Source organism: Pelodiscus sinensis, chromosome 20 (genome assembly GCF_049634645.1).
Source record: "Pelodiscus sinensis isolate JC-2024 chromosome 20, ASM4963464v1, whole genome shotgun sequence".
In the NCBI taxonomy this organism is placed as follows: Eukaryota; Metazoa; Chordata; order Testudines; family Trionychidae; genus Pelodiscus; species Pelodiscus sinensis.
Genome location: NC_134730.1, coordinates 7,064,233 through 7,079,861, shown reverse-complemented (window position 1 = coordinate 7,079,861; position 15,629 = coordinate 7,064,233). Strand labels below are relative to the sequence as shown.

The 15,629-nt window shown below is 54.3% G+C and overlaps 1 protein-coding gene across 5 annotated transcripts in view; it reads right to left on the bottom strand.

Moving 5' to 3' along the window:
* Positions 1-393: 393 nt before the first annotated feature.
* The window catches only part of SEPTIN9 (septin 9), a 264,222-nt gene continuing 248,986 nt past the window's right edge, over positions 394-15,629 (bottom strand). For all 5 annotated transcript variants that reach the window (XM_006122951.3, XM_006122953.3, XM_006122952.4 and 2 more), the window contains 5 exons: positions 13,987-14,104; positions 10,309-10,404; positions 8,826-8,922; positions 4,493-4,544; positions 394-3,154 (listed from right to left, as the gene is read on the bottom strand). In XM_006122951.3, the coding sequence (XP_006123013.1) occupies positions 3,019-3,154; positions 4,493-4,544; positions 8,826-8,922; positions 10,309-10,404; positions 13,987-14,104 (499 nt within the window). In that variant the 3' untranslated portion in view covers positions 394-3,018. The remainder of the gene's footprint in view (positions 3,155-4,492; positions 4,545-8,825; positions 8,923-10,308; positions 10,405-13,986; positions 14,105-15,629) is intronic.

Genomic DNA, 15,629 nt, shown 5'->3' with positions numbered 1-15,629 from the left:
CACCCCACAGAATTTGGCTAGGATGCTGTGTCTGGCTGGACAGTTTTTTAAAGGCTGTTCAGCATCCAACATCTCCACTTATTTCCCAGATCTGGCCCAATATCCTTACTTGCTGAAAAAGGCAAAGGAATCCTTTATTGGCCACAAGAGCTCTTTTGTCTTATTTAATAAGTGGCACCCCAAATAGGCCAAGCCAGTGGCACTGGGCCCACAGCAATTCAAAGAGCACGTCCTCCAGAGACCCTAACACCATCCCTGTAGCCCCTGAATTTGCCCTCGGGAAGGAATGCCCTTGCATAGTAAATGATCTGAGACAAGATCAGCCTTTCTGAGGGTGTAGGTCTCAAAACCCCAAACAAACAAAAAAACCAAACCACCACAAGCATTTCCAGATAAACCTCTTTCCATTTGCATTTGAAACATTTATTTTGGGAAATACATATTAAAATACTATGATTTATACAAAAAAGGACTAATTTGTCATAATGCATATAACCCCCAAAAGGCCATATTTAATAGATCTGGATGAAATTTTTTTTAACTTTTTTTTATTTTTTAAACTCTTTTCCCCAAAACAATTAGATTACAAAGGAGAAAGCGGCATGTCTTGCTTGGCCCAGCTTTTGAGATACTGTCTTGGAAAGGAGTTTAAGATGGTGATATTTGCAGAAGTGCATCAGGCAGAAAAGACTTTCTACCCTCCCCTTTAATAGTCTTTTCAACACTTGAAACAAATACATTTTTCAGTTGCTACACAATATTTTGTTTTTGCTAAAATATAGCAAGTCAGCAAGTAAATAATTCATTTTCCTCAACTTAACACAGCTCAGTAAAAATTCCTACTTTTTTTTCCCCCCAGAAGGGGATGAAAGAGTTAAAGGGGAGTACAGATTTCACCTGCAATGCAAACATACCTTCAGATATACGTTCCTGTGTCCCATAGCCCACCACTATAGAACATCTGCCCATGCAGGCACGAAGAGGGGCTACCTTGTAAGATGCTACTTCCTTCTGCTATTATGCAGAATTGGGCCCGCTTGGCACAATACGCCCGCAATGGGTTCCTGTTACCAGCCTGGCACAGATAAGACGACATGGCATGGAGGATTGCAGCCCTCAGCAGCCTCTATATCTGGGTCTGTGAAGAGTGATGCATGGAGGAGCAGCAATCTGCAGATACTCCACTGATGCAGAAGAGCAGGCAGGCCTGTGGATCAAGGCAAGAACCGCATCCCTCTTGAAAACCTCCTCACCTCCTGTAAACATGCAGCTGGTCTCCTCCCTAATGGGGCTCAGGCAGTTCTGCGGGTGCCTCCATGTGGCTGGAAGTCAGGACCCCTTTGTCATTTGGTGGGAGCACCAAGAGGAGACAATGCGGGCACAGTCTTAGCCTCCAGGAGGGGTCAGAAAAGTGACATTAGGCAGGCACCGGGGCTGGGTTTTTAGACAGAGGACACAGATAGAAAGTTGGGACGGTCAGTGGAGCAGGGCTCTGCTCCAAGATCGACTTGCACGTGTGTGGTCCTGTCCCTGCCAGATTGGTCCATGGCATGGAGTTTCATTAAGCACGTGTGTTTACAGAAGTTGATCTAAGTCAACAAACCATGTTGGGGATCAGGGACGCTATACTGCACAGCTTGCATGAGATACCAGCTTAGCCTTCCTTACGCCTAAGGCTTCTAACACACACGTGGCATGCAGAGTGCAGTCTGTGTGTGCACAATTCTCTAGAGGAAGCATTAGCCAGATTAAGGAACTGGCTACATAAATATAAATTGCCCAGGTAAAGGAGTAAACTAAATTGATCCAACAGCCTCCTGAGGCTTATTTAAAACCTAATAAAACACACAAGTCACACAATACAAAGAATTCCAGCCTCCTGCCTGTGCTTTTGCAGTGATGGTTCTGTTCTCAGCCCCTTTCACACACAAACATACTCCGAGCCTCCAAGAGGCATGGAATTACAAATAAATACACAAGTGTTTCCAGGAAACCAGCCACAGGTCCAAGCACGGAGTGACAGGGAGATGCTGGGAAGAATCTCTGAAGAGTCAATCTGGATAGGCATTTGGCAGGCTGCACAGACAAACTAGCTATTGCATGGGAGCTGAATTCAAAGGCACTTCTCTCGGGATTTAGAGATCAGTAAGCCACCCCAGGGCATTCCTGGCTTATTGCATGTAGGTTGGTGTCAGGGCTTGGGGTGAATGGCTTCCTAGGCACAGGGGGCTGGGAGCAGAGGGAAAGAGGCAGAGGTAAGCTTGCGATCCCCTTCCCTATCCATCCACATCCCTGCCCCTTGCTTCTGAAGGCAGCCTAACAGATGGCCTTGCCTTCAGTGGACGGAGAAGAAAATAAAGCCATGTGACACTGGGCAAAGCCGCTTGGTTCCAACGGTCTTTACAACATGGCAGCAAGAGGGGTAGGGCGCCCTTCTCTGAGGCAGCCCCGGCCCTACTCTACAGGCCATTTCAAGACATGGAGGAGAGAGAAATCAGATTCATTTCGCAGTCAGCTCCTGTGAGCAGGAAGGGAGAGATCCACCCTAACCCAATGGCCTGGACTTCATTACCAAGCAGCCCTCAGGGCCTGCTCCAGCTCCGGTGAAGCCAGCTGGAGTCTTCCCATGGATTTCAGTGGGAGCTGGAGCAGGCCTTTGTGAGGAGGGGGCTCTTCTACCTACCCAGGGGCTGCACTTTGGGCTAGAATTGGAGAGTAAACAGAGACGGACTTGACTTGGGACAGTCATCTCCTCCTCCTGCCCAACCCCCCAGCTGTCCCTTGCCACGCCCAACAGGAGCTGAGAACAGAACCCCTGAGCCATGAGGCGGGCAGCACCAGGGGACTGGCAGTCACCACGCTCTTCACGATAGATACGGCATCAGATTATTTGGTCAGTTAATTGACAGCGCAGGGGAGAGGGACGGTGGCAGTGGCAGGAGAATAATACAAAATAAAGGAGGGAGAGGAAGAAACAGGAGCACGAGCGCACTGGGTCCTGGCACCGGAGCGAGACTGTTACATTTCATTGGCCACTAGCTCCTGGTCTGCCACGCCGTTGGAGAGTGTGCTCTGACCCTCGTTCAGCCGCTTCACTCTGTAGGCTTCGAAGTGGATGCTGCTGGTAATGTCCTTGATGTTCTGCATGTGTGTCCTGAGGGGAGCAGAGAAGCTGGTTAAACAAGATCTCCGAGCACAGATGTGTGGCCTCACCAAGGGCCTTTCATGGCAGCAAAGTTTGCTGCCACCTCTCCCATGCTGCCACTTTGCGCCCCCGCGATTTCAATGTCTCTAACTTCTGCTTATTAATGGAGACTTGAAAACATGACTCCAGGGTGGCTGAAGCAGTTGGAGGTAGTATGGAGCCTCTATCAGCACCAGCCGCCTCCCCACTAACCCCGTCTGTTGTTCCGAGGGCATCGATAGGTGAACTAGTGTGATGGCAAGGAAGGGCTTGGCCATGGGATTATGCTGCAGGAAAGACTGCAGGCAAGGGAAGTATTGAGCCCTGCAAGCCCGTACCTCAGCTGACTGCCTAGAGGGGTTTATGGGCAGTGGTGGATACACTCAGCTAAGCAGCCTGTGTTGACAGGGATAACTGCCACAGGTTTCGCCAGCTCAGAGCTCTGAGCATGTCGAGTACCCACAGCTTTGCTACCTGTGGAGAAAACTCTTCCTCTCACAGGGACCCCTACATGAAACTCACACCGGCACCCCTCTCTCAGCTTGCTGCCCGCCCTGGAGCCTGCCAAGCACTTCTGAGAGCAGCACTGCTCACCCCCAAGCAGCAGGTTGGGCATCTCAAAGTCAGGCTGCCTGTTAGATGCGTCTTTCACCAAGGAGCTGGCAAACAGCCCCAGGACCCCAGTGTAATGTCTAGCAGTGATCAGCACTAGGGCTTCAGAGAAAGGTCTGGAATTCTTGGTGTCTATATATCAGGAGGAGCAGCTCCCCCCACTCCCAGCTGACAATCAGCTTAAGCCTCGACACGAGATCCAGCACCTCTTACGGCTTTACCAAGCCAGGGTGACTGCAAGCACTACTCCTACTAGTTTTAGGCCTGGAGGTGGTTTCTCTTCAGGGGGGTTTCCATGTTTATAGCATCATCTTTGCCACTGTAGGGAACCACACACAGGAGTCCGCTTACTCCGAGCCAGTGCTACAGCATCCAGCTGGAGGGCACAGAGGTGTATTGTGGCAACGAGCAACTGGCACACTGATGTAAGAGACACTGGGCCTGACGCAATCTTTGGGATGCTTCTCTGGTGGGCTCCTGGATATCGCAGGGCTCCCTTCTAGCCCACACTCCCTAACCTCTCCTGCTGGCCAGCGCAGCCGCTGGTTCGCATCCCCAGTCAGTGGTTGCTAGTGTGCTTTGCAAGAAGCAAGGGCAGGGAAGTTAAAGCAACTCAAGCACCAATCAGCCGCTGAGCTCTGCCCTTTCCTCTCGCCCCCTGCGGCAGACGTGAGCCAAAGGAGCAGTGATACTGACCTGATCAGGAGATCCCGCAGATAAGCAAACTCACAGTGTGTCGTGTTCTCAACTGGAAAGGAGGAGAGGAGGCAAAGCGTTAGGTTGCAGCCCAGAACACAGCTGGGACAGCCAGCTAAGGCCTTCTGTTTCAGCACCAACAGCCGTGCATCCCAGCTTCACACTGGAGCAGGGCCTTCAGCCCAGCAAAAGGGTCACAGGCTGAGGGATTCCACCAGTTTCTTCCTCTTTTCCATCAGACATCAGGGTATTTACACACAGGCTCACTGGCTGTTACCTGGCTGAACAACAGCTGACAAAAGACGGGAAGCGCTTCCGTATGTCTCCTCTGCTCACTCACTGCTGGAATGAACCCCTCCCGGGTACCCCCCCACCGAGTCGGCACCGTCTCTTCACAAACCACGAGAGGGTTCAACTTAAGAGTGTCTCTGGCCGGCACAGAGGAACCGGAAAGGCGAAGGGATGAATGGTTTTGTGGTTAAGGCACTTGACTGTGACTCAGGAGCCTTGGATGCAATCCCTGGCTTTACCGCAGACTTCCTATGGGGCCTGGAGCAGATCTGTGCTTTAATCTGCCCCTCCTCCCAATCCTGATTCATGCTGTGGAATGACAGAACCTACTATTGGGACTGTTTGGATTCAAAGCTACGTGGACAGAAAGCCTTGAAAAAGATCACAGTGCTGCCTGATCAGCCCTGTCCTGCACTCTGTGCACTGTGGGTTGGAACTGGGCTGTTAGTCTAATTCAGTGAGACAGAGCCCTGGGCCAAGGGAAAGCCTCTTCCCTTTCGTCTTCTACGTGGCTGAACAGGGTGCTCAAACAGCAAGCGTGTTAGCAACACTATTTCTAGAACAGAACCAGTGGCAAACGCTGGGCCCTTGAGTCTCCCTAATGTCAAAGCAGCCACCACACACCTGAAGGATGACTGGAATTTCTTACAAACCCACCTGGGCCTTCACTGCCAAGCCAGGAGCGTTACCAAGAACAGGCCACAAGAGGGCATCCGAGGGCTGAAAATTAAATGGGTTTCTTTGGCATCTTTGTGAAGAGCTTACTCAAAATAAGGCTTCTATAAAAAGAACGGTCAAATCAGAACAAGCTATGAAATGGAAGATGGAAGGGGGAGACGAGGGAGGGAGCAGTGAAATCACAGGCGCTGTGTCTCTAGGATCCCAGCCACTGAGAGCAGAGAACGTGTTGCACTGTCAGAAGGATGCTTCCCAAGTGAAATGCTGGCCTGAGACTGACTGTGAAGGAAAGAAGGGAAGGAAAATGAAGAAAGCAAAGAGGTGAGGCCACATCTGGAGTGTTCTGTCCAGTTCTGGGCCCCCCACTACAGAAACGATGTGGACGCACTGGAGAGGGTCCAGCAGAGGGCAACCAAAACGATTAGGGGGCTGGAGCACATGGCCTACAAGGAGAGGCTGAGGGATTTGGGCTTATTTAGTCTGCAGAAGAGAAGAGTGAGGGGGGATTTGATAACAGCCTTCAACTTCCTGAAGGGGGGTTCCAAAGAAGATGGAGACAGGCTGTTCTCAGTAGTGACGGATGGCAGAACAAGGAGCAATGGTCTCAAGTACAGTGGGGGAGGCCTAGATTGGCTATTAGGAAAAACTATTTCCCTAGGAGGGTGGTAAAGCACTGGGCTGGGTTCCCTAGGGAGGTGGTGGCTTTTAAGTCCCTAGAGGTTTTTAAGTCCTGGCTTGACAAAGCCCTGGCTGGATTGATTGAGTTGGGATTGGTCCTACTTTGGGCAGGGGTTGGACTCAGCCTCCTGAGGTCTCTTCCAGCCTGAGGATTCTGTGGTTCTATGAAGAGGAGGAAGACAGAAGGTGCAGCAAGTGGTGGGGACAAGAGAAGAACAGATCCCATGAGAGTCCTGCACAGAAGGACTATTCAAACTGCACAAACAGCCTCCCAGGCAGACAGCAGTCTGTTCCAGGCTCCTTGCCAGCACTCCTGAGGAGGTTAGCTTGGGGCAGGAAGGGGCCCGAGGAGCTAGACGTGGCCAGTCATGGGCCCTTCATGAGCAAGGGCTGTGTGCCTCGTGAGGCACGGATGGGATGGGGCAGGAGACACAGGGCTGGGAAGAACACTCCACCCTCACCCCCAGCTCGAGCCCAGCATTTTCAGAGAGGCAAAGACTCCACCCTTATTCCCAGCCTCTGCTGATCCGTGGGGGGGGGGGGAGGGGGAGTGGTTTGAGGCTATTCTGTGGGGCAGACAAAGCCGTACACCACTCCCAACTAAGCACATTGGCCACGGCTAAGGGCACTGGAATCCAATGAAGGAGACTGGCAAAAAGGCACTACATTGGGATTGTGCCCATTTTTGGTCCTTTTGCCAGCTAAAAGCTGCCGAATGGCAGTGCCACCTCCTAACGCCCCCCTTCCTTCTCAGCAATAACAGGCCTGCCCAGTCTCCCCAGAGAACCCCTGGGAGGCTTCAGTGGGGAGCTCCAGAGCCTGTTGGTTCCAAAGGCTCTCTTGGCTCTCGGCATCTCAGTCACCTGCCCCGAGCAAACAATCGGGATGGAAAATGCACATGGAATCCCCCTCCCCCTCCCACGCTCCGTCTCCTCCTTGTCAGAAAGTGGCAGTTTCAGGTTGGGCTACCGGTTTCCAGGCTTAACTGCACAGCAGTGGCTGCAGGCTAGGGAGACAGATGTCTGGAGCCTATGAAGAAAACCTCCACACTTACATGGCACCCTGCCGCCAGTCCCCTCCCTCGGGGCAGCTGCTAAGCAAAAGAGAGATGCTGACCTGAGAGCAGGGGAAAAGAGCCCCAGGACCAGTGGAGGACTCTCCCCTCCTCACAGGCAGGCAGAAGAACAATGAAAGGGCTCAGAAATGACCCTGCTCTCACCCAGATTCTTTAGGAGCCCTCCCCTTGCTTGGTCCATCAACTCCCACAGCACTCCAGGGCTGCTTTGGAAGGGGTGGGCAAAAGGCACAAGAGGGGAGGGGAGCAGGGAACAGGCATCAGAGTCTGGAATATTTCATAGCCACAAGGGCGCCTTTTTTCTGCATTACAGCAGCACTGTCACTGGCCTCAGCAGAGATCAGGTCCATGGTGCCAGGCGTGTCTGCAGAGACAGTGCCTGCCCCAAGCCCGCCTCAAAGAGCTAACAGTGCGGACAGACAAGACAGAGAAAGGGGTAAGAAAGAACAGAGGTGATTGGCAGTGACTTGGCCGAGTTAGAAACTGACCCCAGGTCTCCTGAACGCCAGCCCGATGCTCTAACCACTGGGAAATACTGCCTCCCACATAATCACTTATTAAATACCAGTGCTTCCCCTTCAGTAGCAGCCCTGTGATCTCTGGAGAGCCCCTGCACGACTCTGGAGGGGTGGTGCTTCTCTGTGAATGCAGAGCTGCCAAAGCCATTTCACATAGGCTGCCACCAGCCACAAGACCCCAACTCCAGGGTGCTTGGCCCAGGCTCTGCAGTATTACCAGGCTTTCAAGAGCCACTCTTCTCAGAAACACAAGAGCAGGCTCCAGTTCTGTTTAGCAGAGGTCAGTGGTGTATCCTCCTATTACTGGGGCCCTACCAAATTCATGGTTTGCTTTGGTCAATTTCATGGCTGCAGGATCTAAAAATTGGTCCATTTCACAGATTCCAATGTTTCCAGCAGACATTTCAGGGTATTGTATTGTTGGATCAGGGTCCCCACAAGGAGACTGGGGAGGATCCCAAAGCTGCTGTAGGGGCGTGCAGGATTGCTATACTCATTTCTCTGCTGCCCAGCTCTGCAGGCAGCAACTGCAGAGGTTTCTGCAGCTGGAAGATGCTCCTAGAGGCGGAGGTAGGTCTGATCTCTCCGCTGCTGCTGGGAGGACACCGAACGGGGGCTTCTACCTGCTAGTCAGGGCCAACAGTGGATTAACATGCGGGCCCACGTGGAGGAGAGGACAGCGGTGGACGCAGCCTTGGAACAGAGGCATCCTTAGCTGCTCAGGAGCCAGAGAGAGCGAGCAGGGGAGGAGAGGGCAGCGGCAGCCCCGGAGCTCAGGCAGGAGTTGTGGCGGTGGCAGCCCCTGTAGGCTGGTAAGGAGCTGCCCATAGAAGTGGGTTACTCTGATCTCCCTCTGATAGCTGCTGAGCAGGGGAAGGACAAGTCTTGTCCCTCCTCAGCCTGGCTGATTTGGGGGAGATCACATTTCATGCAGCGGGGCCAATTTCACAGACTGTGACATTTTCCTTGGCCCTGAAATTGGTAGGCCCTACATATCACACATGCTTCCAACCACCGCCCTGTGACTTCCGGTCATGCACTGCTGCAGACAGGCATGGGCAGGGAGGGGGAGGGGGGAAATGGCAGCCCCTACCTTCGATGGTGCCCCACTTTGTTTTCCTTCCAAGTATTCGTCTCCCGTTAACCTGGTATTCCTGGTCACTGCCCACCACTGCAAACGGAATCATCTCCTGCAGGGACAGAGCACAGTGCACGGGTTAATGGCTTTAGCCTGAAAGGCAGGCACAGCAGATGTGGGTAGGATAAGCCCCAGCCGGCCAAGCCCTTACAGGAGCAGCCACATGTTTAAGGTCTGAGGGTCTGTCCCCCAGAGCACTCTGGAGAGGGGTTTCACTGCATCATTTCACAGTAACATCGCCACAGGGTCGGCGTGTCGGTTTGCACTGCCTGTCAATGGGGCCATGCGTCTCTAGCACAGCAAGAGGCCACCGCTGGGGGGGTGGGGGGGGGCAACCTGATGGCCCCCGCTCTCCCACGGGTCCCTGGGGGATTGGTGGCAGCTCTGTGAAACACGGCAGATGGCCATGACGAGAGATGGGGGACTGGGTGCTTTGAAAACCAAAGGGAGACACAGGAGACATCAAAGCCTGGGCCAGGCCCCACACACGGCACCTGAATGCTGTTAGCACCAGTTGCTGCAGCACCTGCTCCATTCAGGGACACCAGTAGAAATCTGCCAATGCATCTCTACCCTGGCCGCTCCCTTCCAATCGTCTCTAACTATGAAACCTCCCAGCAACAGTGCTGCCCCAGGGAAATTCTTCAGGGAGCAGGCTACCTCCGTCCCGAGCATGCAGGAAGATGCCACCACTCGCACCTGGCATGGCCAATGCGCAGACTGGAGCAGCCTCCTGCCCACTTCCTAAAGGCTAGAGGCATATTTGGAGAATCATAATCCAGGAGGAAGCCGCAGGGGCAGAGGACGAGGAAGGCTGCAGAATGACACTATCCTGTCGTTAATGGCTGGTTTGCAGAGCCACTGCCAACAGCTGCCCCTCAAGATCAGAAAAGAGGAATGGAAACTGCTCTCATTCGGAGCCCTTCTCTTCCTAGCCTAGCTCCCCAGCCGGCCGCACAAATACCATGGTACCAGGGACCTGGACTCTTGCAGCCAGGCCAGTTCTCAATGGGGCATCTGGAAACAAGTCACAGCTCCAGCTCCCAAACATCACAGCAAGAGGCCTTTGCTTGCTGCCATAGAACAGCAACAGCCAAGGCCCAGAAAGTGGCGTCAGGGACACAACATAGGGACGAGGGCCCTCTGCTCACTTTCCTTTCCCTGTGGGAGGGAATAAGCCAGCCCGCCACCAGGAGGGACTCAGCATCCCAGTCTATGGCTGAAATCAGACAATTGTCATGCGCTGGGAGCAAATCTTTCTATATCGTCTCCAGTCTCGGCACACAAAGAGGGGTGAAGTGCACCAGCCTGGGAAGGGAAATACAGGCACTTTGCTGAGACCCCTCTCCCCAAATCCTCACTAGCCTTTGGAGCCACAGGGCCCATCCTGAAGAGCTCTGGGCCACAGCACTACCAGACAAAAGCACCGTCCACTCACTCTGAATTTCTCATTCACAAGCCGGTCCTCAGAGTCTTCATCGAACTCCTTCTGGGGGTACACGTCGATGCCATTGGACAGCAGGTCGGCTGTGATCTGAGGAAGACGCACACGAAACGGACACCACATCAGACTCCACAGAAAACGCTGCGACCAAGGCTGCTGCCCTTGGCCTTCCCAGCAGCATCGCAAGGCTGCACGCTGTGTAATACTGAACGGCCCTCAAATCCCTTCCCAGCTTGGAGCACGCCAGGCAGCCTGGCTTCCCCTCCCTACCGCTTTCCCGGAAAGGAAGAATGTGTTTCAGCCTAAGATCCACCCAGCACGTGCCTGAAGTGCAGCCCAGGAGGTTCTAAAAGATCCTCTCTGCATCGCCACACCACCCCCAGGATAGCGCCACAGACCAAGATGAAGTGTTGCTGGCTGGGCCCCACCTCCCCGTTAACAAGACAAGGGGTAGCAACAGCCGGCACCATTTGCAGCAAAGTTTGGGTGCACCAGAGTAAGCGAGCAAGTCACTTGTGGTATTTTTGTCTTGCTCACGTAGCCTGGAATAGGACCCCAGATCCGGTGCCAGGATGTTGGACTCGATTTCCTGTGGTCTCCTCCAGCCCTAGGATTCTACCCAGACAGTCTGTTAAACCCGATGGGGGTCGGGTTTAAATGAAGCGCTGGCGCTGCGCCATTGACCCAGGCAGAAGGGAAGAGTTTTAACTCCAGAATCCAACCAGGTATCAGTGTCAGGGATCTTCAGGCTCCTGAATCCTCTAATTAGGAACCCTGCAGCAGGGGGATGGGGGGGGGGGGGGGGGGTTGCACAGTGTACTGGCCCCACCCCCCAGTGCTCTGACACCAGGTTCTTGGAGAGAGATTCGGGTGCCATCAGCATTAGAACACGTGTGTGTTTGCCTTGAGGAAAACCCAAGCCTGGATGGGGCCAGAGCCAGAAGCGGGTCCAGATCAGTGAGATGAGCCCCCTCCTGCATGTCAGAAACTTCCCCTCTGGCATGCTCTGGGGTGGGGGTGGGGGTAGGGGTAGGGGAGTCACTGTAGCACCAGGGGACACATGCCGAGGTTTCAGGAGCAGGCTTGGCTCTCACGTGCAAGTCTTTGGCATGTGTTACCAGAACACGGGGGTAAGTCTGGAGTAACGCCACCCAGGCCCTGCCCAAGCAAGAACAGAATCCAGACCTACTGAGGTCTAGAGACACGCATCTAAGCAGCGTGGCCAAAGCCGCATTTGACCACTGGGGGCAAAATCCTGAGCAGGTGTAAAAGGAGGACGGAGAGCTGTCGGTTTGTTCTGTGACAGCCCCCAGCAGACAGGGCGCAAGGTGTCCAGCATGGTTACATTTGTCCCCTGAAAGTCCGATTAGGATTAAAAACATAACTCAGTGAAAAGCAGCAACATCTCACTCCACCTTATTGCTACCAGAGCCCATGCTGCCACGCAGCCAGCATCAAGAGCATGGTACAGGCTGAAACAGCAAGGGCAACATTTGCTGAGTCTTCAAGTTCAATCTGTTCCTGCTTTCTTGACAAACCCAAGTTGATCCATTAAGTGCAAAGCCAATACGGCACCAGGAGAGCCAGCTGGGCTCCACCGTGCCTGACGTGAGCAACACTGCCAGCTCAGCTGCGACACCACAGGCTTTATTACCAAGGATGGCATCTGAGGCGGGGCGTGCCACCCTGGGCTTTCGGACTCCCCACGGACCCTGGGCCCAGCAGCGAGGCGGACGGAGGAGCGAGATGGACGTGTTCACACACCTAGCAACCTCTGACCTGGGCAAACGGGGCCTGGAAAAGTCACTAGGAAAGACCAGCCTCCGGCAGGCCAGAGCACCTGTCACAACCCTTCCTCCAACTGCAACAGCTCCTCCCGCGTCCCAAGAGCACCCACTGCCTGGCCAACTGATTACGCCCATTCGGCTCCATGTCCAGCACTTTGCTAGACCCTCTTGTGAAATTCCATTGCCACCCATTGATCAGATTGGGGATTTCAAGCCAGCCTCACTCCCACAGATGGGGCAGGAAGATGCTCAAGCCAGCTCTGAGCCCAGCAGATGGAGAACATTCAGTGAGCAGGGTAGCTCCCCTCCCCCCTTCCACAACAATGCTCTGAGTACGATTCAGACCAGGGATGGGAAGGCCTAGTTGCTTCCCCCCATCCCTCCCTTGTTGCCTCTATCAGATAGAGGCGGGGGGGACTAGAGGGGTACTTCAACGTGGCAGTGCCGCACAGAGCCCGGGACCAACTGAGGACTGATCGGCATTCAGCGCTGCCGCTTAGCACTGCCACTGGGAGCCTGGGATCAGCTGAGGGGTCCCCAGCGGGGCACTGCCGCTTTGTAAAGCCTGGTGTCAGGCTCCTTGCAGTGTTTCAAAGCAGCAGCCACACGGAGCCTGGGGTCAGCTGGGGAGTCCCCAGCAGTCCCTGGGCTTCGGCTCTTTTGCCTTTGATGTGTAGCAACAGCCCTAGGGTTCGAAGGCAGAGGCGCCCTATCGACTATTTGATTAGTCAATTACCTGATAGGTAACATCCTTACTTCAGAGCAGACAGCCTTCCTCTGCAGTCCATAGCATCCCCAGGCGCATGGACACTACAGCCTGTGCCTCCGTCTCCTGCCCTGAGGGAGAACATTAGCAAACCCTCTTCTCCCAGCCTTGCTACAGGGCCTGAGGTAAGGCTGGGCTGAATCAAACTGGGAATCTCTTAGTTTCTGTTGCCCAAATCAGATGCTTCTGGAGACATACGAGCCTGGATTTGGCTGGGCTTCATGTTTTCCTTCACTGCCTTGAGCACCACAGTCTGGATTGACAATGAGCCCTTGAACTACCCCCTCCTGGCTGGGCTCTAATGGGCAGATATTGGTTCAGAGGAGCAGGACAACCTGAAGCCAGCGGGAAAACCCCGAGACCTGCCATTCCCCCCGTCAGGCTGGCTGCATTCTGCGGAGATATTTATGGAATGCTGGCTGAACGCTGGGGCCGGCAAAGCCCAGTCTAGTCCTACTGTGAATGGCAATTCAGACTCAAGAAGCCAAGAGTTGATTGGTGCCTTGCTCATTTCTGCAGCACGCGCTGGGCCACACCCTCCGTCACATCAGTGAATGTACAGCTCTTTGAAAGCCAAAGCAAAACAGCGGCACCACAACACCTGGCTGCAATGAGACAGCCCCTTAGGGGCTCTCCCCCACCAACTTCCAACTGATGCAATCCAGGGAATTGCACTGTTTGCCTCCCTGGCCAATCTCTCAGAGCTGAGCTCAGCACGCACAGTTTGGTCTGGATTGGGTCTCCTTGCACAGTGCCGTGCAGAAATACTGACTCTCCAAAACATTGAGAGGCTCTACAAGCAGCAGGACTGGCCTCTCACGGCCATAAAAGCAGTCTTGGGGAGGGGAGGGGGGGGGGGGGCAGAAGACAGCCATGCAGGAGGAGACCAAGAGCTAGAAATTCACTGTGAGCTGACCGAGATCCAAAAGAAACACAAGGAACTGTTTGGGAGCGAAGGCCCTTCCTCCTGCCACATGGGATCACTCAGAGCTGCAGCCTAAGGAATGCTCTGGGCTCCGGGCCAGCCCTTCGGCTTTGCAGACCTGCAGGGGGTGTGGGGGGAGGGAAGAAGGAAGGGAGTGGGATGTGCAGGCTGGGGAGCAGCTGCCATCCTCTTACCCTTTTTTTGAAATAGTCTCTCTCCTCCAGCGTTAGCGTGTCAGCTTTGGCGATGACTGGCACGATGTTAACCACTTTGCTCAGGCGTCTCATGAATTCGATGTCTAGCGGTCGGAGGCTAAAACCACAACAGAGAAAAAAGGGACTCAGACTTTCATAGTAACATAGCAGAAGGGGGAGAATCCCCAGCCCAGAGGAGGAACTTGGAGCCTAGAAAAGGTGGAAAGTAATTCTGTATTACTGGGGAACATCCCCCTCCAACCAACAGTTTCTTGAAGGCACTAGAGGGGAGCAGAGACAGACGTGCTTTGCAGACACAAACACTGAAGGATGCCAGGTTCCATTTGCAAAGTGTCCTGCAATCATTGATTAGCCCCAAACACAGGCAGAGGAGAGGGCTTTTATTGTCATGGGGACTATCAATCAGCAGATTTTAAGGATGTGAGTAGCTTTTGGCTAGTTCCTTCACAGAGCTGTGGTGAGGACCCAGGTATTCCTAGGTTAGGCCAGCCTGCCTTCCTTGTGCACTGGAATTGGAAAGTTGAAGGATGACCCTTGTATAAAGCTTTGCCCAAGCTTGCCAGGCACCTAATCAAAGTGACGTGAAATCATGAGCTATCCACCCCCCTCTGCTCTGCACCCAAACTGACAGCCCTGCCGGCGCAGAGAAAAAGTAGGATTTAGTTAATCCTCACATTGAACAGTTGCTGTAGACCAGATGCGTCTGCTTCCACAGGGGGGTAGAGATGACACAAAGTACAAAGGGAAAAACAGAGGCGCCAAAGAATTCACAACCCAACTGATCATCTTTAGGACTCCAGCTAGATGACTGTCTAGAACCACGTGTGGCCTCAAGTCTCGTTTGTTAGCTCCCTTATGCCGCTGACAAGCTGCTCCATCCACCTAGGCTGGCGTGGGCAAAGGGGCCTCCGCGGGCCGAATCCGGCCCACCAAGCGGGTTGATTCGGCCCGCGGAGGCTCTGCGGCTCCCCTGTCCCCAGGCCAATGAGGACCTGGGGGCAGGGGTGCGCACGAAGCTTCCTCCCACCCTGTGAGCAGCTCGCAGTTCTTTGACGTGCCGTGCGCTGCTTACAGGGCGGGAGGAGACGTCACGCTCTGCCCCACCCCCAAGCCCTGATTGGCCAGGGGGCAGGAGGAGCGCGCAAAGTTTCCTCCCCCTCCCTGTGAGGAGCGCACGGCACTGCAAAGTGCTGCACCCTCGCGCAGGGCGGGAGCAGGGCGAGGGAGGCTTCGCACAGCTCCCCTACCCCTGGGCCAATCAGGACTTGGGGGCGGGGGAGCGCGGGACGTCTCTTCCCGCCCTACGAGCACCTTTGAAGTGCCCCATGCTCCTCGCGGGGCAGGCGCAGGGCGGGAAGAGGCTTCGCGCACTCCCCCCACCACAGGCCAATCAGGGAGTGGGGGCGGGGGAGTGTGTGGAGCCTCTTCCTGCCCTGCCAGGGGCATGGACGCCTAGTGGGAAGGGGGGGGGCAAAGGGATTCCCCCACCTCCAGACCAATTATGGTCTGGGGGTGGGGAAGCCCAGAAGTATTCTGGCCCCGTCCCTTCCAGATTAGGCCCCACCCCTTCCGGGGCAGCCTTGGCCAAAAATTATTGCCCAGACCTAGGCAAACTGCTGGAA